We start from the raw sequence: 20,679 nt of genomic DNA, 5'->3' as shown, positions 1-20,679 counted from the left end.
GGTTAGGTATGATTTGGTGTAAATCACAAACAAAGAAAAACCAGGTTATTGTATTTAAAATACTGGCTACATTCGCGTGGCAGATAAACGTTAACACAATAAAGACATCAAATAAATGACGAACGCGGGCCCAGAGGGGGTTTGCCGAATGAAAAGTAGACACAAAGTGCAGAATAAGGAGAAAAATAAACGAAAAGTTTTTAAGATAGACCAAAATGAGGTGATTAGATATAAAGAATAAAGAATTATTATGGTTTAAAAAATAAAGAAATGGAAAATGAAGGACCACCAATCCGACCCCATGCATGAATAAAATATCGACATAAACATTGATAAACAAAACAACATTGGTGCGAGAAGCAGCTGATAATTGCCTATTCGTGTTTAAATGCAGTATTGAATTACAAATATTTGTTACAAAGTAACACTATACTATTGGTAAATGTTTATTATTTAAGCTTGATAATCTGATGACTAAAATGTAGGAATTTGCACTATATTGAATATTTTCTATGTTTTATCCGGTTTAGAACTAGATTAGACTGGCTAACTTGTTTCCATCGGATTATGTATTTCGAGCAAAACCAGAAAAATATTCATAATGGCACAGGATCATAAAATTAATGTAATAAAATTTAATAGAATGGGACCTTCCTATGGGCTGTCAAAATTGACTTACGGCCAAAGTTGCATTGTAGTTGATCTTTAAAATCTTTCAAAACATTTCAGGTGAGATTTAAAACGAATTCCGTGGAAGTTTGTCTTGTAAAAAAATGTCTTATTTCAGAAATCTTTGATATTTAGATCTAACTATTTAGTCAAAATAAAGGATCAAACTTTGAAATAGATATAGAGTCTAGAACCAATCGCTCACAATGTCGAATTCAGCAAATGTTATTGACATTTATTAAATAACGTTTGTTCTGATCACGAATTATTTTCAAAATTTCTTTTGATAAATATTCTGATTGATATGAGTTCTATTAAGATTATGATTTGAATTCAAATACAGATACAGTTAAGTCGGCTTCATATCTTGACTTACATCTAGAAATTGACAATGAGGGTCGGTTGAAGACAAAACTTTACGACAAAAGAGATGATTTCAGCTTTCCAATTGTGAACTTTCCATTTCTAAGTAGCAACATTCCAGCAGCACCCGCATACGGAGTATGTATCTCCCAATTGATACGATATTCCCGTGCTTGCATTTCCTATCATGATTTTCTTGATAGAGAGTTACTGCTCACAAGGAAGCTATTAAACCAAGAGTTCCAAATGGTGAAGTTGAAATCATCACTTCGCAAATTTTACGGACGCCATCACGAGTTGGTTGACCGTTATGGAATAACCATTTCACAAATGATATCGGATATGTTCCTTACATCGTAACTATAATCCCCTTCCCTTTCATGAATTTGACCTACCGAATTAGACTTTTTACCGGATTTGTAATCACATAAGCAACACGACGGGTGCCGCATGTGGAGCAGGATCTGCTTACCCTTCCGGAGCACCTGAGATCACCCCTAGTTTTTGGTGGGGTTCGTGTTGTTTATTCTTTAGTTTTCTATGTCTGTGTCATGTGTACTATTGTTTTTCTGTTTGTCTTTTTCATTTTTAGCCATGGCGTTGTCAGTTTGTTTTAGATTTACGAGTTTGACTGTCCCTTTGGTATCTTTGGTCCCTCTTTTATATTTCTGTTGAAAACGTAACCAGTTGGTCCTGAACATGCAGAACATATTTCTCACTGGAAGATAAGTAACAAAAAATTAATCAGTAGGAAAACAGGTCAACTTTTGACCCTACGTGTAAAATATATTTGCTAAAAAATCGTGTGATGTTGAAAGAGCACTAGACTCATTTGAAAATAATACGAATTTATTTTATATCTTTCGTTTTATCTCAATATCTACCAGTAATGATAAAATGACGCCATTTTACTTTTTGTATACTCTTTGATGTCTAGATATGTAATGTACCTTATTTCATCTGATATTTATTGACCTGTCAAATGATGCCATATCTGGTTGTGTGTCACTGTGTAAGTACAGATTGATTGCATTGTATGCTGCTTACGTAAAAACGTCAAGGGAAAAGAGGCTGCTTTATTATAATGTAGGAACTGAATAGATTAATATTCCAATGTTATAAATCTAACTGAATGATATCAATGCTGACTGAAATATCCCTATTTTTGACACGTTTACCGATTCTTTGTTTGTTTGGTTCACACATCGTTGTCAATATAATTGAATTTGGTGCAATAGTCATTCAAGTTAGAGGTTCAGCTAGCTTTAAAACCAGGTTTCATTCACCATTTTCGCCATAAGAAAATATCTATACCACGACAGTTGTTGTGATTCAGCTTTTGATTCTGCCATTTGATTTGGGACTTTTAAAAAAAGAATCCTCGAAGTTCAGAATATTTTGTTATTTAACTTCTTGATCAATCATGTTAACTATAAAAGACAAACATGCAGCACAAAACCCCAAACGTTCAACTTCAATATCATCTATATGAGACCATATCGGCATTTATTTTTGAAGAGCCATAACAGAAAAATCATGCATCAACATATTTTCATCCAAAACTTCATATCTTGATGACAGACAAACCACTGACCAATTAACATTATGAACACCAGAAGAAACCACCTTAATAAAATACTATCGTACTGGAAAAAAAAAGAACTTACAAAAGCAAGTTGTGCCAATGTTGTGTGTTATAACATTGAACGCTGCAGCTGCAAGTATTGAACGTAAACAAAACATTCTGCATATGTTGTAATGCAAAACGACTTTTTAAAAACAAATGAAGAAGATTAATGGAATGAGGGGGGGGAGGGGGGGGGTAAACATGCTTCCAGTCACAGAAAATTACAAACAATTTAATCCTTGCCTTGAATTAATAAACAGTATGCTACAGCAAGTACGAAGTACTGGATTAAGTCTGAACAGTCTCAAATTATTGTAGTCGTGTGTTACTGAAGTTAAACCATCTCCTCTTTATTGCAAGCTTATAACTAGTATTGTAAATAAATCTGCACCATGACAATGTCTCTTCGAAATTTCACACAATGTTATGCTTACATAAACAATTCTATTAAATGACTTAAAGTGTTTTAATGTTTAATTATTTATCAAAGGTACAAGGATATATAATGAAAGTCTTTTTGGAAATGAGCATCTCATCTAAACATCTGATACAGTAATCCATGTTTAGCAAATGATCATTCTAATAATTGGCTTCATCGGTGCTGAGTGTAAGCTAAGTGTTGTGTCTAATGATTTTGACTATTGTTGCTTAGATGTTACATATATAGGACTTTGTTCCGAATGCGTTTTGTTTTAACATATGTATGCATGGGAATTGCATAGGAGGAGCTATGATACGAGCCATCCTTTTGTCCTATAATTGCCTCGACGGAAAAGTCATTCAAGCTTTTCAACCTATTTTTTTTGGAAGATAATTAGCAAATGTAAAAACACCTTTGTAAGATCCATCTTTTTACAAAATATATTTAAGGGTAAAACCTAAATTCTACATATTAATGACAAGATCTCAAAATAAGGCTTCTTTTTTACAATTTGCACCGATGGCAACAAGTTTGGTGCCTAATACTAACAAGTCAGATGAAATAAATTAAGAATTACAACAAATGTCTGTAATAATACGCGTCTTTTTTCAAATTTATGATATTGTTTTCATTCCTGAACTCAGAAGCGCAAAAGGCTCATTTGCTGTCAAGGGAATCATTTCGGCACTTCTCTTTTAGAGATGGCTTAATATTGGCATTACTATACATTCTCTGTTTTTCCTATATTTTGTTTAGCAGTTTATAATTCAAAGTAAGATGCAAGGATATTTGATGTTATTCAAACAGTTAATTAATCAATCAATCATTTAATCAAAACAGACTTTGCATATTTTTATACTTTGTGAACTTTCAATGAGTTGATCAATTAATTAATCAATTATCCAACCTCCAAGTTAACCAGCAGTCAAAGATGATTCGGTTGATTCATATAGGAAAAGGAAAAAAATCCACCTACAATTGTTGTTTTTTTTGCTTCAGCAACTTTTTGATTTTGAAAGTTTTTTGGATTTCATTTTTGGTACACTAAAACTATACACGATTGCAGTTGTTCCTAAGTAACAGACAGTCTTTTTTTCCAAAATTGCTTGTTATATCGTCAGAATGTTCCGTTCAATTTTGACCAGAGTGTTATGGAAGCTCTTCGTGAGAAATATTTTCCTTTCTGTCTTTATCCCAAAGAATGAACAAGTTCAGCCCACAAAGTCAAAATTTAATTCATACAATATCACATTCAAAATTTTGAAAGGAAACCAGCTATCATACTACTTGCGTTTTTTTGTAAATTGTAAATGAAAGACAACATTCATCATAAAATATTATTTATTGTGGAACTTCATGTTAGGACACAATATAAATACTGGCAATGATTAAAATATACATCTTAATGTAATTGAGTGAATAGGTAGACATTTATTTCATGAACATTGAACAAAATGTAGTGAAAATCTTTCTACACATTAAAATTATCAATGAAATAAAGGGAATTAAGATTACAAAATTATGATCTATTCCCATATACGTCAAATACCCAACTGTGAAAATCCTGATAGAGATCTGTTACAGTTGGTAGTTGTCTGTATTTTCAAACATTTAGCAAGACACTTCTTGGGTGGAGAGAAAATATGGTCATTTGACCATTTTGAGAAATTAAACTTTCATGCTTTAAATTTTTTTCAACCAATCATTTTTGTTTACCAATAATGCAATGGGAATTCTGATTGGACCTTATTTTGATCATGCATTTTTCAGTTTAACGCATAAAAAATACATGTGCTATAAAACGCATGTTAAAAACAATGCATCATTAATTATCTATACTTAATTAAACTAAAGGGTAAAAAACACAGATTCAGTAGAACTTATAATTTAAAATTCTGAATAAATGTTCACAGCAAACATATCCTCTATAATGCATACATTCCCTTTCATAAATTTCTATTTCTATAAAATCCTTTATTTTATTTTTACATCAGTATAACTTAACAGTTTGCATGTTAAATTGAAGCAGTTTATGTAATTAAACAAACAGGCAGCAGTCATTTGCAGACCACCTAAAGAGAGACAATCCCTATTTACTTTTGATATTCTGGGTCACACTGACTCACACCACAAAAGTCACTCAATTAAAAAATCATTTAAAAATTTATTAATGTTTTTCTCATATATTTTATGATAGTATGATACAAAACCCCTAATAGAAAGGAGTGTGCCTGATATTCATATGATGAAGACCTAATCTTTCAATCTGTTAAATTGAGGTCTGGAGCTGACATGTCAGTGAATTGCTAGTAGTCTGTTGTTATTTATATATCATTATCATTTTATTTATTTTCTTTTGTATCATCTTCTGACATCAGACTCAGACTTCTCTTTAACAGAATTTTAATGTGTGTCTTGTTATGCGTTTATATTTCTACATTGGCTAGAGGTATAGGGTGGGTTGACATCTCATAAACATGTTTAACCCTGTCGCAATTTTGCGCCTGTCCCAAGTCAGGAGCTTCTGGCCTTTGTTAGTCTTGTATGATTTTTAATTTTAGTTTCTTGTGTATAATTCGGAGTTAAGTATGGCGTCCATTATCACTGTACTAGTATACATATTTTCTAAGGGGCCAGCTGAAGGACACCTAAGGGTACGGGAGTTTCTCGTTACATTGAAGACCCATTGGTGGCCTTCAGCTGTTGTCTGCTCTATAGTCGGGTTGTTGTCGCTTTGACACATTCCCCATTTCCTTTCTCAATTTTATTCTGTGGTAAATAACTTCAGAATTGTATGCAATAAATGAAATACATTCATTTTCATAAATGACAAATGCAATACACAAACCATTCACTGAATACTTAAAGACTTTCATTATTTAAAACAATGATACATCATACTTCTTAAAATCATTTTAAGTTATACATGTCATAGAAGTAACAAAATTCATGAAATTAAATAAGTTTCGTGAAATATATTTTTAAAATGCAGCTGTTTATAGACAACTTTGTAGGAAACTACTTAAATGTATTTATAACTTTGTTGACATATAATTACTAGAAAATATTTACATTTGACATTTGACATATATATTTTTCAGACAAATTATATTTGCTTTTTTATATCCCAAAAGTTTTGTATATTAATCACTCACAAAAACTAGTTGGTTTACAGTTATATACTTACCGTATTATCCAAATGTTAAAGTCACACAATATAGGTCAAAGTGATCTAGGTTATGAATGATATTTTTTCCTGAGACTAAGTTCTATACAATGGACAACCATAACATCAGGGCAGCATCATACATGTTGTTTTATAACATACAGTAGAGTTGGAAAGTTCTATCCCGATTAATTAAAAGCAGCTCGGCTAGCTATGAATCATACTACAAAAAGGGGTTGTATAACTGTTGTCTCAATGAAATCTACCAAAATCTCTTTTACACTGACATATAAATTGTATTTTCATTTCAACACATTTGCACTAATAAAAGTTTTATTGTTAGGAATAATTGTAGTAAAAAATAATTAAGGCTGGAATCATTACAATCTCTAAAACAAAACCATTAAGATGGTACCTAACAATTTGACAGAAATCAATTTGGCTCGTTTAATTTCCATAAAAATGTTGAAAAATATTTACTTTGGCCCTTTGACAAAAATATAAAAATTTCAAAAAACAATCACTTTCTCCGAAAAATATGGTTGGATATATATATATATAGCAGTTTAAAAAACACTACTTTTGATCATTGAGAAGCTTAATATTTTCTCAACTATACAATGTAGTTAAAACGTTTAGCTGATTTTACCTCTAGTTATCTCCCTGTAGTGTTAGGTACCCCCTTAAATCTTGTTGATATATACTAGTTAACATCTCACATTAAATTATGATGTGAGCTGTTGAAGAATTGAATGTAGGAGGGTGGAGTCTCTCAAGAAATTTTTATAAAAAAATTATGTTTGGTTAAGGTTAAAGAAAGATAACCTGAACAATTATATTAAATAACCAATTTATATTTCAATATATAGGAGGGTAAAAATAAAGTATCTTCCAAAACGCCAATACATTTATTACTTGAACAACTTGACAAGATTTTATTTTTATTCAATATTACAACATAGCTAGCTCATAATGCAATAGTGTCAGTATATGTAAATTCTTACAACTTTTTTTAATGATTGATTTTATAATTTGACTTTTTTGGTAAAAAAAAAAAAAGGAGATATCTGTGAAGTTGTATTAAACTGACAATATCAGACCTGACTAGAAATATCAATATCACAAACTATCATTAAATCTTTTGTCACTTATATATTTAAAGCTAATAATCAGAATTATTTGTCAAATCAATGAATTATTATTTCAAAAACCTAATATATTCACAAGACATAATCCAGATATATATTGTTTAATTTCAATTAATAGCATCATTATTTATTGCAGAGGAATAACATATATTGCAGTAAATGAAATGATCTATTTTGTGATCTATATATAAATCTTGTGATTTTCCAACCTGATCTCTTACTCATGCTATAGCTAGCTTAAAATAGAGGAACAAGCTACTCTAACCCGTGCCCTATGCATTTGAAGTTTTATGTTAATATTTTCTAATGCAAAACTTAAATTATAACTATTCTAAAAAGCTTATAAACATTACAAATTAAATTAATATATTTAATGTGTACCAATTTTTATACTTCTAAAAATAACCCTTCCAGGAAAGAAACAGCACTAGTACACCTTTCATCCCTCCTATGAGCCCCTCTGTCCTTAATTCCTAGCTAACTATTTCCAATAAATGAAAATAAAAATAATATTTTCTTAGCCTTATTTTGTTTAAGTTCCAACAAAGATTACCACAAGGCATTACTATTTTTTTTTTGGATTATACATTTTTGTATAATAATACTACAATATTTGACAATAGTACACAAAAAAAAAACACACTCTGTCTTTCAATTATTTCTAAACATTACAAATTTAATTAACATCATTAGTTTAACACTCACAGCTGTATGTTTACAGGTTAAAAATCATCTGCATGTAAACTATACAATAGTTTTCTTAATGTTATGAATTTAAACATATCAACACCATTATTATCATGCAAATACAATTCACAAAACTGTTCAAGTCTAATAGATACAAAACAAAATATTTGTAACTTACACAATCAAGGAAATTTACTGAAAACTAAGAAATATTTCTAAGTTTTTGAAATTGCAAATAATGTGATTGCGTGAGTATCACAATAATGAGAACCACATTCTGATATCTGATACATTTATCTTTATAGATATAGGAAGATGTAGTATGAGTGCCAATGAGACATCTCTCCATCCAAGTAACAATTTATGAAAGTAAACCATTGCATATTTTTTTGAAATTGCAATAGTCTATCTCACATTTATGTCCATTCTTCAAAACTCAGAATTTTGATTTGTGATAATTTTTTACAGTAAATGTTGGTGAATGCTGATGAAATTTGGGATGATTCACTGAATATAGAATGCAAACAAGAAATGACTGCCTTAAAAACCAGTATATGTCACATTTAGGGTGGTGAGATACTTAAATATCATAGTTTCGATATGCAAAGGGAAGTTATTCATGTTATTAGGGGGAAATAATATAGATATACACCAATCATACCATATACATCCAACAACTCAATATCTATTTTGGAGAAAACTTATATATTATCACATCAATTCATAATTTTCAAAATTTTTCAAATAAAATACATGTCAATTTTCAATTCATGAAACTTTAATACATTATTATGAATCTAACACTACTCTATCAGGAATTTTCCCATGATTCAATCTTTGCTACACTGTGAAGTTTGATGTTAATGTAGTCTTTAAGGAATTTTCCTATGATTCAATATTTTCCTACAATGGAGTTAAAGTCATAATGCTTATGTACACTCTTAAAGGATTTTCCCATGATGCAATACTTTGCAGCACAGTGGAGTTGATGTCAAAATGCTTATGTCCACTATTTCAGGAAATTTCCCATGATGCAATATTTTGCTGTACATTGGGGTTTGATGTCTCAATTCTAATGTACAGTCCTTTTCCCCATGATGCAATATCTTCATGGAATGATGAGTGGTATTAGAATGCCAGTGTGTCCTTCAGGAATTTCCTCATAGTATTACTGACAGATGGGGGAGGTGTTGTGGTCTGGTGGGATATCTGTAAATAAGGAATAATTTAGGGTAAATCTCAAAGTATTATTTTGAAATTAAAAATGTCCTAATAACTGTAGATTCATTATTATTCGTTGAATATTAATTTTTGTGGATTTCGTGGGTACAGGTGAACCAAGAAATGCAACGTTGAAAGAAATTAAATGTCCATGAACATGCAAGTTTTCCTTCATCCACGCAAATTGTTACCAACGAAAATAAATGAATTCACAGTATAGCAAATCTTTTCCCTTAGTAAGACTTCCAGACTAAGGTTGAGATATTTTTGAAACCTTTTTACATTGCTGGTGTTAAAACCTAATTATATGAAGCATCCTCTCTTATTAATCATAAGACTGAAAATGTCTATTTTTAAGTGAGTTAAATCACTGTACCAAAACTGTGAAGCAATCTGTACTTTTGACCAGTTTTTCTTTCAATGTGTGCTGATTCATTAGGCCTTTATCCTTAAGGTTCTGTGGGTATAAATGATACAAGATCCAGTTCAGACTTGAATAGAATCAGTAAACCAGTTGTACTATAAACTGGTTTCCTGTTTACTTACCCTATACAAATAAGGTTGAACATCAGCTATAGTGGTATCAAATACAAGATCCAGTTCAGACTGGTTTGGCATTTTAGGAACATACTCATGTCTATTCATAGCTTCAGCTACATACATCAGTTTCTCTGCTAAAACTTCTCCCAGTTTTTCCCGTAATAATTGTCTCTCTACAAATAAATGAATATATATCAAACAGTGTTATAAGTTTTTGTTGGTAGTTGTTAAAAAATTATAATTGAAGTAATATTGTAATTCACTACAGATTTGTATATGTGCTAGTTATAAATCATGTCCATAATGCCTACTGTTTTGTACTTCCTAAAATACTATAATTTTTCATTTTGTCATCCTACATTATTGTTTTGCTCACTGGTATCTTCTTTTGTGGTTTCAATATATGAGAAAGTGATAATTGTGATTTTGTGAACTGGTAATATTCTGCTTAGGTTTTTTAATTTTGTGATTAATTATATAAATATGTAAATGTTAAATAAATGAAAAAATTTAAATGACAACTTTATCTTTATCTCAATAAGGCAGTTCGTTTTCTCGTTTGAATTGTTTTACATTGTCTTATCGGGGCCTTTTATGGCTGACTATGCGGTATAGGCTTTGCTCATCGTTGAAGGTTGTACGGTCACCTATAGTTGTTAATGTATGTCATATTGGTCTTTTATGGATAGTTGTCTCATTGGCAATCATACCACATCTTCTTTTTTATATATAGATTCGACCATTGATTTTTCTGTTTGAATGATTTTAATCTAGTCATTTATAATGTTTATGGGTCTCTTAACAGCTAGCTGTTCAGCATGAGCCAAGGCTCTGTGTTGAAGGCCGTACCCTGACCTATAATGGTTTACTTTTTCATATTGTGACTTGGATGGAGAGTTGTCTCATTGGCGCTCATCCAACATCTTCTTTAAAGAATTGATTTTACATTGAAATACAGGACGGGTAAATACTAACCACTTTCATTAGATAGAGTGAGAATATCCAGTTTTATGGTCCACACTTCCCATGGAATGCATTCTGGGGAAAATAGCCATCTTGTTTTCTTTTTCTGGTAAAATTCTAATGAGATCTGAAAATAAATTAAATATATATAATATATCACTTTTGTCTTGGAAATAGTATAGTACAATCAAGGTGATTTAATCTTGGAAGTTACTTTTTTCAACAAATACCAATAATAGTTAATGTTTCCTTTCTTAAAATATCTCTATACATTCCAAAAAATAAACATGTATATGTACAGTACACAAGAGATTATTCACCAAAAAATCACTTTTTTAAGTGTAGATTTAGTGGCTATGAAACAAAGTGATTGCTTGTGACAATACTCTGATATATACTACTGAAAGATATCTAAAAGAGTGAATTCATACTTAAATATCGTCAGCAATCACTTAGAAAAAGAAGAAAGATTTCAGCTAGAATAACACAAGATATACATATACCTGTCCAGAACCTGGTCCATCCTGACTCCTCAATGTATCCCTGAACAATGATACATGACCTTTTAACTTCCTGTCTAACTCATCTGAGGCTGTCCTCACCTACAAAACATATAGGAAATCTAGTTTACAATGATGAGGTTTTTTTTAGGACCTAGACTACCCATCAATGTACCATATTTTCATATACATGTATCAAAGATGGACAGCAGAATTTGCTCTATGTAGGCAGTTACTCATCTCTTCAGTATTAAATGTGATAATCTATCTTTTATCCAATCAAACAGTCTATCTTGATAGATATAGAAAGATGTGATATTAGTGTCAATGAGACATTTCTCAATCCAAGTCACAATTAATAAAAGTAAACCAATATAGGTCAAAGCTTTAATATAAACACAACAAAGACAAATGAGTTATTTCCCCTTACTTAATCATTTGATGTACATTCTTTAATTCTTAAACCTCATTTCTCAATATCAAAACTAAAAATATATTTTAGCATGTGCTAGAACTTTTTTTCCTCTGAATTAAAATACATTTTTGTAGCATTTGTACAATGTATTACTTTTGACCAATAAGGTCCATAAAAACATAGACACAAAATAATTGTCAAAATGGAGAATAATTACATACTGAGTGATGATTCAATTACTTTTGTTGGTATTGATTTTCACAGTTTAAAAAAAAATGTATTTTCCTGAATATCTACCGGGGTACTTTTGTGGCTTAGCCAAATTCTGCCTTGTATGCACATAGAAAAAGTTGTTTGATGTTGAACCTTTGAATTGGTGGTTCTCAGAGACGCACAATAAAATTGAGAATGGAAATGGGGAATGTGTCAAAGAGACAACAACCTGACCAAATAAAAAAACAAAGATACCCACAAGAAATTGGTTTCCCACAATTAATAATAAATCCACAGTATACACAATCTAATACTTACATAAGTAAAGTCTATAAAGTCACAGTCTACATCTACTATACCAACTGTTCCTATAGAATAACTTGATTCTTGTTTGAAGTGAAACTGAAATAAATACATGAAATATGATTTGATAGTTGAATTTTTTGTGTTTTAACACCACTTTTAAGCTGCCCATTTAGGCTATTTCATGGTGTATTGATGGAGAAAACCACTGAACTTTGAAAGGAAAACTGACAATCCTAATCAATTAAGATTGTTGGAGTCAAGTGCACCTGCACAAGCAGGTTTGAACTCACAACCTCAGTGTTAACCGGCCTGTGATTACAGTAGTAACTACTTAAACCACTCGGCCACAGAGGCCCCCTCATGAAATATGCAATCTGATATAACCTACAAATATTTTTAGCATATACAAGGTTCATTTGTGATTGTTGTGTTGTTACACTATTGTCCAAGGAAAGAGAAGGGTTGATGGCTTACTGATTTTTCTGACTACCAGTATGCGGTTTGAATTTTTTCACTGTCAAAGGCCGACAACACTAACCTATGATTGCTTATTTCTGAATCATTTTGACTCTGGTGAATAGATGTCTTATTGTCGTATTGGCATTAATACCACATCTCCTTATTTTCATATTTTTATACAAGAACATACATACCTTTCCTATAGTTCTGTGTAACAGCAATGTATGGAAGATACCTATAAATAATCAAACATTAGTAATTCATCTGACTCACCAACCCCCAAGTATAAAAATATGGTAACTTGGTCTTTTTCCGAATAGCTTTTAAAAGCTTGATAAAGTTGGGCGTCCGTTTGGCTGTGCAGGATGTATCAAGTTTGCAGCCACTTCCGGTCAAAATTGGGACGTTAAATCCGATGCCTCGTGTAAAGAGAATGCCACGCTCTTTGCACACGTTAAGAACCTTTGCAATAAGTCTTATAGGAGTCCAAAGGGGGCCTGTTGCAAGGCAAAATTTCTGTCCCTGTATCGAATATTCCTTCATTGTCTAGTAACAATCCAATTTTCCTTGACCATCATCCCAGATTGCTTCTATTATTACTAGTCCTACCTCATTTACATGTACCTATTGTATTTATTGTTAACTTCTTCTCGTCCTAAACATGCATAAAATATATATGCCACTGGCCGTTAAGCAACCAATAATCTATCAATCAATCTGACTCACCACATTTTTATACAATATTTATTTTCAAAGTCGCATCAATTTGTAAAACCTATTAACCATTGTAGTTTTGAATGTAATAAGAAGAGCAAATTAAACATAACTTTTTATATACAAGGTACATCTATACATGTGTTTGAGCAATATTGTTTTGAGTGGAAACTCACTGTTAATGTTACAAAAACAAAGATTGTAATTTTTTCAAAGAGAAAGTATAATAAGAATGTTACTTTTAAACTATGTAATGAAATTATTGAAATTAAAGATTCATATGTTTATCTTGGTCTGCTGTTTAATTACAACGGAAATTTCTTTCAAGCTCGTAAAAAATTGGTAGACCAAGCTCAAAAAGCACTTTATGCTCTTTACAAGAAGATACAAAATATCTCACTTCCGATTGATCTACAGCTAAAATTATTTGATGCGTTGGTGGTTCCTATTTTGACCTATTCCTCGGAAATATGGGGGTTTGAAAATAAAAATAATACTGAAAAGTTACATCTACAGTTTTGTAAGCGCAGTTTGGGTGTGCGATCATCTACGCCAAATTTTATGGTATATGGGGAACTTGGAAGATTTCCACTTGAACTGCAGATCAAGTTAAAAATGGTATGTTTTTGGCACAAGCTAGCAACAAATGATAAAAAACTATCGGGTAAACTTTATAAGTTACTTTGGTACATGCATGAGCATGAAGGTAGTAATTTTAAGTGGTTTAACTATGTAAAATCTGTGTTCAATGATTGTGGCTTTTGTGAACTATATAATTTTCCGGAGCAAGTTGATTATAATTATATTAAAATTAATGTAAGGCAGCGTCTCCAGGACCAGTTTATTCAAAAATGGTTCTCAGATATAAACATTTCATCAAGGGGGGAGTTTTACCTACACTTTAAAGAAGAGTTTTGCTTGGAAACATATCTGTTAAAATTAAGACGGGGGCATAGAGTAAACATATGTAAATTAATGGTATGTAATACAAAGTTTCCCATCGAAACAGGAAGATGGAGAAATGTACCACGAAATGATAGGATTTGTCCACTCTGTAAAGCTGGTCTTGGAGATGTATACCACTATATATGTAAATGTACCAACTGTGAAGTTAAGGATTTAAGGGGGAAGTTCATACCTCCATATTATTTAAAATATCCAAATGAAAAAAAAGTACTTGGCATGCTTAAATATAGTAATAGTAATGTGCTGTCTAAGCTGTCAATTTTTATTCAAAAGGTAGAAAAGATGCTTGTCTAATTTAAAACTGTAATAAACACAAACTTATTTCTAAAGATGTATAATTTAAAAATGTATTCTGTTTGTATTATGAACTATGTTGTAATTAATATTGTGTATATAAATATGCTCCTGTTACGCAGTCTTCTGCGGCTGAGTTTTCTCTAATAAACTAAACTAAACTAAACTAGATATGACTACAAAATCATACTACTTGTACAAGTTATATTTATTTCTACATTGTAGATGAGGTAAATGCAAATATATAAACATACTTATAACAGTAAATGGGAAAGATATTTTATGTTTTATTAACTCTTTAAAAAGGCCACTGAGTACTGTGTAATTTTTTATAAAATACTCATGTACATGTACATTTATGCTCTTTAACTTTGAACTTGTTTGGCTTTTTAACTGTTTTGATATTACTGTTGAGTCTTATGTAGAGGAAACATGCGTCTGGCCTATAAAATTATAATCCTGGTACCTTTGATAACTGTTTTATATCACTGACAGAAACCCTACAAAACTACATAAAGAGATATTGGAATTTTATTAAAAAAAATATGTCTACACTGTACACAAATTAATTGTCAATATTAGAAAAATATGTCTACACTGTACACAAATTATTTGTTAATATTAGAAAAATATGTCTACACTGTACACAAATTAATTGTTAATATTAGAAAAATATGTCTACATTGTAGTCACAGTGTACACAAATTAATTGTTAATATTAGAAAAATATGTCAGACTGTTGTAATCATTATGCATATATATACAAATCTGTAGTAAACATCGAAATGGCAAGTAAGTCAGAAACCTGACAATGTTAAAAACAATATCTTTAACTTACTTTCTACTACTTCTTCTATTTGTCTCCCTTCAACAGACTACAAATATAAATAATATACATTTTTGGTAAAACAGATTAAAATAGTAAAAATTCAATTATCAAACAAATGTAAATGCTAATAGAATGATTTTCATAACAGCATGGACAAGATCATTTCTTGGTGTGCTCAGGTTATCAATTGACTCACAAAACATGTTTAACCCCACTACTTTTTTGCGCTTGTCGCAAGTCAGGTGCCTCTGGCTTTGTTAGTGAAAAGTCTTGTGTGATCTTTAATTTTAGTTCATATTTCATTTTGTATTTCAGAGTTTAGTATGATGTCCATTATCACTGCACTAGTACATGTACACATTTTTTGTTTAGTGGCCAGCTCTGGGTGCAGGATTTACTTGCTGTGTTGAAGACCCATTGGTGACCTTCTTCTCTTTTATACTCTTCAGACAGGTTGTTGTCTCTTTGACACATTCCCTATTTCCATTCTCAATTTGACTTGAAATCCATAAAAAAATCCACCAGCAAAGCCAACTGAGAGTCTCAGGTCGTCTCTATAGAGTATGGGATGGGTTGACTTGTACCACATGGGGTATAAAAATCATTAGATATATATGCATATAAGGTTGGTAATGGGGTGAAACTGATAATACAAAATGTACATGTACTTTAATAATCTACATCTGCCACAGTATTTTCTATCCAATAGTCAAGGAACATTAGCTACAAACATGACAAATTGGTCATTGTACTTTCAAATTATATACATTTTACAGACTTAAGAGGTATTGAGTGAAAGTAAAGTATATATTCATAATTAAACACCATTTAAATGCATTTAAATAAGTTGGTACGACTTAGCAGTGGTACGAGTTTGCATTGATACGAGTTTTTTTTAGTGGTATGAGTTGAAGTTGGTACGAGTTTACAATGGTACGGGATAACTATAATTTGTAATGGCGTACCTTCACCAGTGTTCATAGACTGAATTTGACAATCAAGTTACATGATTTCTTTCGAAAAATGACATAATAATTGCAAAATTATTTGAGACCTCTGAAGAATCATAATAGGATATTTTGACAATTCACAACAAATTAATTTTACCCAATTTGGCCCTTACGATAGCAGAAAATCATGAAAATAGCCTGATGTTAAAGTTAAAGCCAAAGGGCATTTCTACCCTCATAAATATGTGAAATAATTTACCAGAGGACAAGGTAAGGGTGAAATTTGGGCATAGATTACAATCTATTTACATTTTGGCAGTATATGTCTTTAAAAGCCTGAGTTTATTAGCCGTTTATTTTGACATTTGAAAATGATGAAACACATTGAAAATCATGAACAATGCGTGTTCATTTCATGATCTTTCATGGCGCCAGATTTTTTATTTAGACAACAAATAGAAAATCAAAGACGTTTCTTCAATTAACTCTTTCAACTTACAAGTTCAAAAACCTGTGTTCGTGCGTTCATCTTCTGACAAACATTATCTCCAGTCCATTTTCTTTCTTAAAACGCAAAATATAAATAAATTTCTTTCTCTTGTTATGAGACGAATTTCTTTTTTTAGAACAGGTGATTACCGTAAATAGTCTTTTTATTTGTCGTAAAACATGAATTTATTGGTACGTTTAACTGGATATTAAATCATAGATTAATATTTTTCTTTAGTAGATTTTACAGACAAATAAGAATACAAAAAGCAATTTTCAAAGTTTTAAAGTCGTCTTGAACTTTTAACCTTAAGTTCAATGGGGAGTTTCTCAAAGTGGTAAACTCAACAATCTGTCAGTTTGGTATTTCTCAAACTACTTTTAGTTAAATGTTTATTGATTGATTGATACTTGAACGGCTTGATTGGTAGTTGGCCTACTACGGTTGTCAGACCAGTCAAACAATGATAAATGTTTAAATAAAGATGAGAATCACCATCAACTAAACAATTAGAATCAATCACGTATGTTATATATAAAAAGCTCTTTACGTTTTCTTACTAAAAATAATATACACATGGATTGCAACACCAAATTGAAATTGAAATTAAAAAAACACTTTTTATGTTTTTGTGATATAATTTGGTAAAATAGAACTAATTAAACATTATTTAAGTATCACCTGAGTTTAATCAATAAATATCGACTCGATAAGTTTTTATCTGCACATGCAGCTACTGTACCCGTAAACAGCAAAACAGATGTTTTCATCCTCATTGTTTTCAACACTTTAAATAACCAAGTTTTTAAAGTTATGTGATTGACACCTTGTAATGGGTCATCGACAACTCTAAACTGCAGCAAGATGGCAGATTATCAGCATGAGAGAGCAGGGATGTCGCTGAAACAACTGCACGTATTTTTGGTCATCACCATTCCACTATAAGTCGTTTTGAGAATAAAAATAAGGCACTAAACAATGTTAAAGACCTTCCGAGATAAAGAAGACCCCCTATACCATTTGCTAGGGAAAATCAAGCATAATGAAGGTTGGTCAGAAGGAAACCCATTGCATACAATACAATTCTAAAAGAGTGGTGGGCATACAGGAGCCTTTTAACAAAAACTGTTCGAGATCGACTCATCGCTACTGGTTATCGTGCGATAAGACCATTTCGGAGACATTTGCATACGAACAGACACACAGTTTTCCGTATCCAATGTAGGGCAGAGCTCGCTAAAGTTGAAAATTAGCATCGTGGAGGAAGATCCATTGTTCCAATGGAATTCGGTTCATCTTCCTTGGACGGATCGTAGCCCGGATTTGAACCATATCGAGCATATATTGGACACTATTGGGCGGAACGTGCGCGAAAGGACACCCCAGTTCAAACACATCATGAAATAAACAATGCCCTTCATCAGAAATGGTTGCTGCTACCTTAGCAACAAATAAGTCGATTTTTGGCAAGAATCAGGAGACGTTTAGATGCGGTTATCCGTTTGAATGGAGGCTGCGCACAAAGTACTAATTCTTTGGCGTATAACGATCAACCATGATGTGAACAGTCATCTGAAGATTAATTTTGAAATGTCTGACATTGTAAAGTTCGACTACAGTAAAAGTTGTAAAATGCATTTTTTGGTACAAAAAACACTTCATTTTGTTATTAAAATTGTGGTTATATAAATCATTTTTTTTTTCAAACATTTTTTGTTTGTTTCAATGCCAATGTTATCATAAACTATGTTTCAATAATATTATACAAATATTTTATTATATTTCATCCAAAAAAAGAGGCTGATTTTTCAAATTTTAAAAAATCAAGGTGTTGCAATACTTTTTTCCATGTGTATATATCCTGATATACTCTTCAGAGTTTCTATAACGAGCTCATATTTTTTTTACGAGGAAGCTAACATATAAATTTGCCACATTTTGTTTTCTTTGGCTAAATTGTTTTATTAGCAACCAATGCAAACCCCTCTCCTTATTTTAATACTAAGGATCACTAAGCGAAATTCATGCTATATAAAAGTTGAACCCAAATTCCGACTTCCATATCGAAAAATAAATAAAAACTTACAATAGTAACAAGAGTGATATAGCATAAGTATGACAAACATGGTGTACAGCCCAAAAAATCTCTGAATTGAACAAAAATAATTGAAAAAAGACACCAGTAAAATGACACCCAATCTTCTACGCCCGCCGGAAAGATTAAGTAATTTAAGGCCACGGTGTGAATTGGGACTATTATATAGAATAAATTGAGAATACTGGCCATAGAGTGCAGAATAAAGGACAAACCATGAAGACAAAGAATAGACAAAAAAATAAAGAATAGAGAATAAAAAATAGAGTAAAATATCAAAAAAGATTAATATAATGAGTACCAAGGACTGGAATCGCCGTGATACGAGGCCTCTAATATGCATGGTATACAGACTTAAAACAAGAAGGACTGAAACAAGATATTAAGATAGCATGAGGAGTGAAATACAGACACTGCGACGGCATGACAGATGTAAACAAGTGTTACACGATAGACATACTAGGCCTACTTCGATTCGTCCAACTCGGGTTAGTAGAGTCTGTCGAGCGAACCCCTCGAGTTTGACTTTCTGAAGCTACCCGAGTTAACTCGACACCAACCCTAAGCGAAAGATACTAATGGGACATTTTAATCTTCATAAGTCGAAAAGACACCGCAAGTATTGCAAAATCAAAACAAATAGACGACGTAAATGCAAATAGTTATGTGCATAAAAGACAACACTGAAAACAAAAAGTCTGAGCAAAACGAACCCCACTTAAAACGATTCATTGTCAGGTGACCAAAACGCCTAGGCAGCTCCAGCTCCCGACTAGTGACGCTCGTTGTGCTACATCTTGAAAATACATTGATCAATTAACAGGCCGGGTCATCAAAGAGATTGGTAATTATTTGACTCTTATCAAATATCTTATCTTATCTTATCATCTATCTTTAGAAATTACAAACTTCGTCACTTTATAAATCCCCCCCCCCCAAAAAAAAAACAACAAAAAAACTCCAAACCTTTCAGTCAACGCCTTCGTTACTGCTCGTAAACTATTTAACCTTTCAGTTTAGATTTGTTCTTAAATATTATAATTGATTAGTTTCTTCTTCATCTATTTTCTTGTTTCCTTTTTCATTATTTATATTTTGTGTTCTGATCTTTTTTGCAAAAAGAATATACATGTATAACTATTTTCTTTGTTAATAATATTGTCAATTTCACACATTTATAAAGAAAAAAAAATCACATCTATATCTTTGAAGATTATTTATCAGGCTGCATGTTTCAACAAAGTACACTTTTAGAATATAATCAGTGCACAGTACTTCGAACTGCATATTATGCTAATATCATTATTTGTGACATTACCTTTGTTCTTAAAAGTACAGTTCTATAAATAAAGTATTTATAATGAATCTAGAATCATATTTTAACGAAAAACTCAATACAGTTTACAAAAATGCGACACGTTTTTTTCTTCTTATATAAATGTCGACCTTTTAAACGAAGCAACGACAACTAGGGCACTACGATCAGAGGGCAGCCTTAGACTCGAACTGCCACATGTCCGAACAAAAACGTACGGTGAAAGACAATTTAATCGTGCTGCCGCTACCCTATGGAACAATCTACCTGTACAAATTCGTCACTCTAAATCTGTTCAGTGTTTTGAAAAACAATTGAAGACATATTT

At 31.5% G+C, this 20,679-nt stretch overlaps 1 protein-coding gene across 1 annotated transcript; it reads right to left on the bottom strand.

Moving 5' to 3' along the window:
• Positions 1 to 9,104: 9,104 nt before the first annotated feature.
• LOC143043686 (autophagy-related protein 101-like) lies at positions 9,105 to 17,096 on the bottom strand. The gene is made up of 8 exons (XM_076215874.1): positions 16,951 to 17,096; positions 15,511 to 15,547; positions 12,893 to 12,933; positions 12,252 to 12,335; positions 11,309 to 11,407; positions 10,818 to 10,932; positions 9,849 to 10,015; positions 9,105 to 9,290 (listed from the first exon to the last, which is right to left on the bottom strand). Exons 1-8 carry the CDS (start codon positions 16,978 to 16,980, stop codon positions 9,210 to 9,212), a joined length of 654 nt encoding a protein of 217 aa, XP_076071989.1. The 5' UTR covers positions 16,981 to 17,096; the 3' UTR covers positions 9,105 to 9,209.
• Between the last annotated feature and the right edge of the window lie 3,583 nt (positions 17,097 to 20,679).

This window comes from Mytilus galloprovincialis, chromosome 8 (genome assembly GCF_965363235.1).
Source record: "Mytilus galloprovincialis chromosome 8, xbMytGall1.hap1.1, whole genome shotgun sequence".
In the NCBI taxonomy this organism is placed as follows: domain Eukaryota; kingdom Metazoa; phylum Mollusca; class Bivalvia; order Mytilida; family Mytilidae; genus Mytilus; species Mytilus galloprovincialis.
The sequence above is the reverse complement of the archived record's forward strand: the minus strand, read 5'-3'. Positions and strand labels throughout refer to the sequence as shown.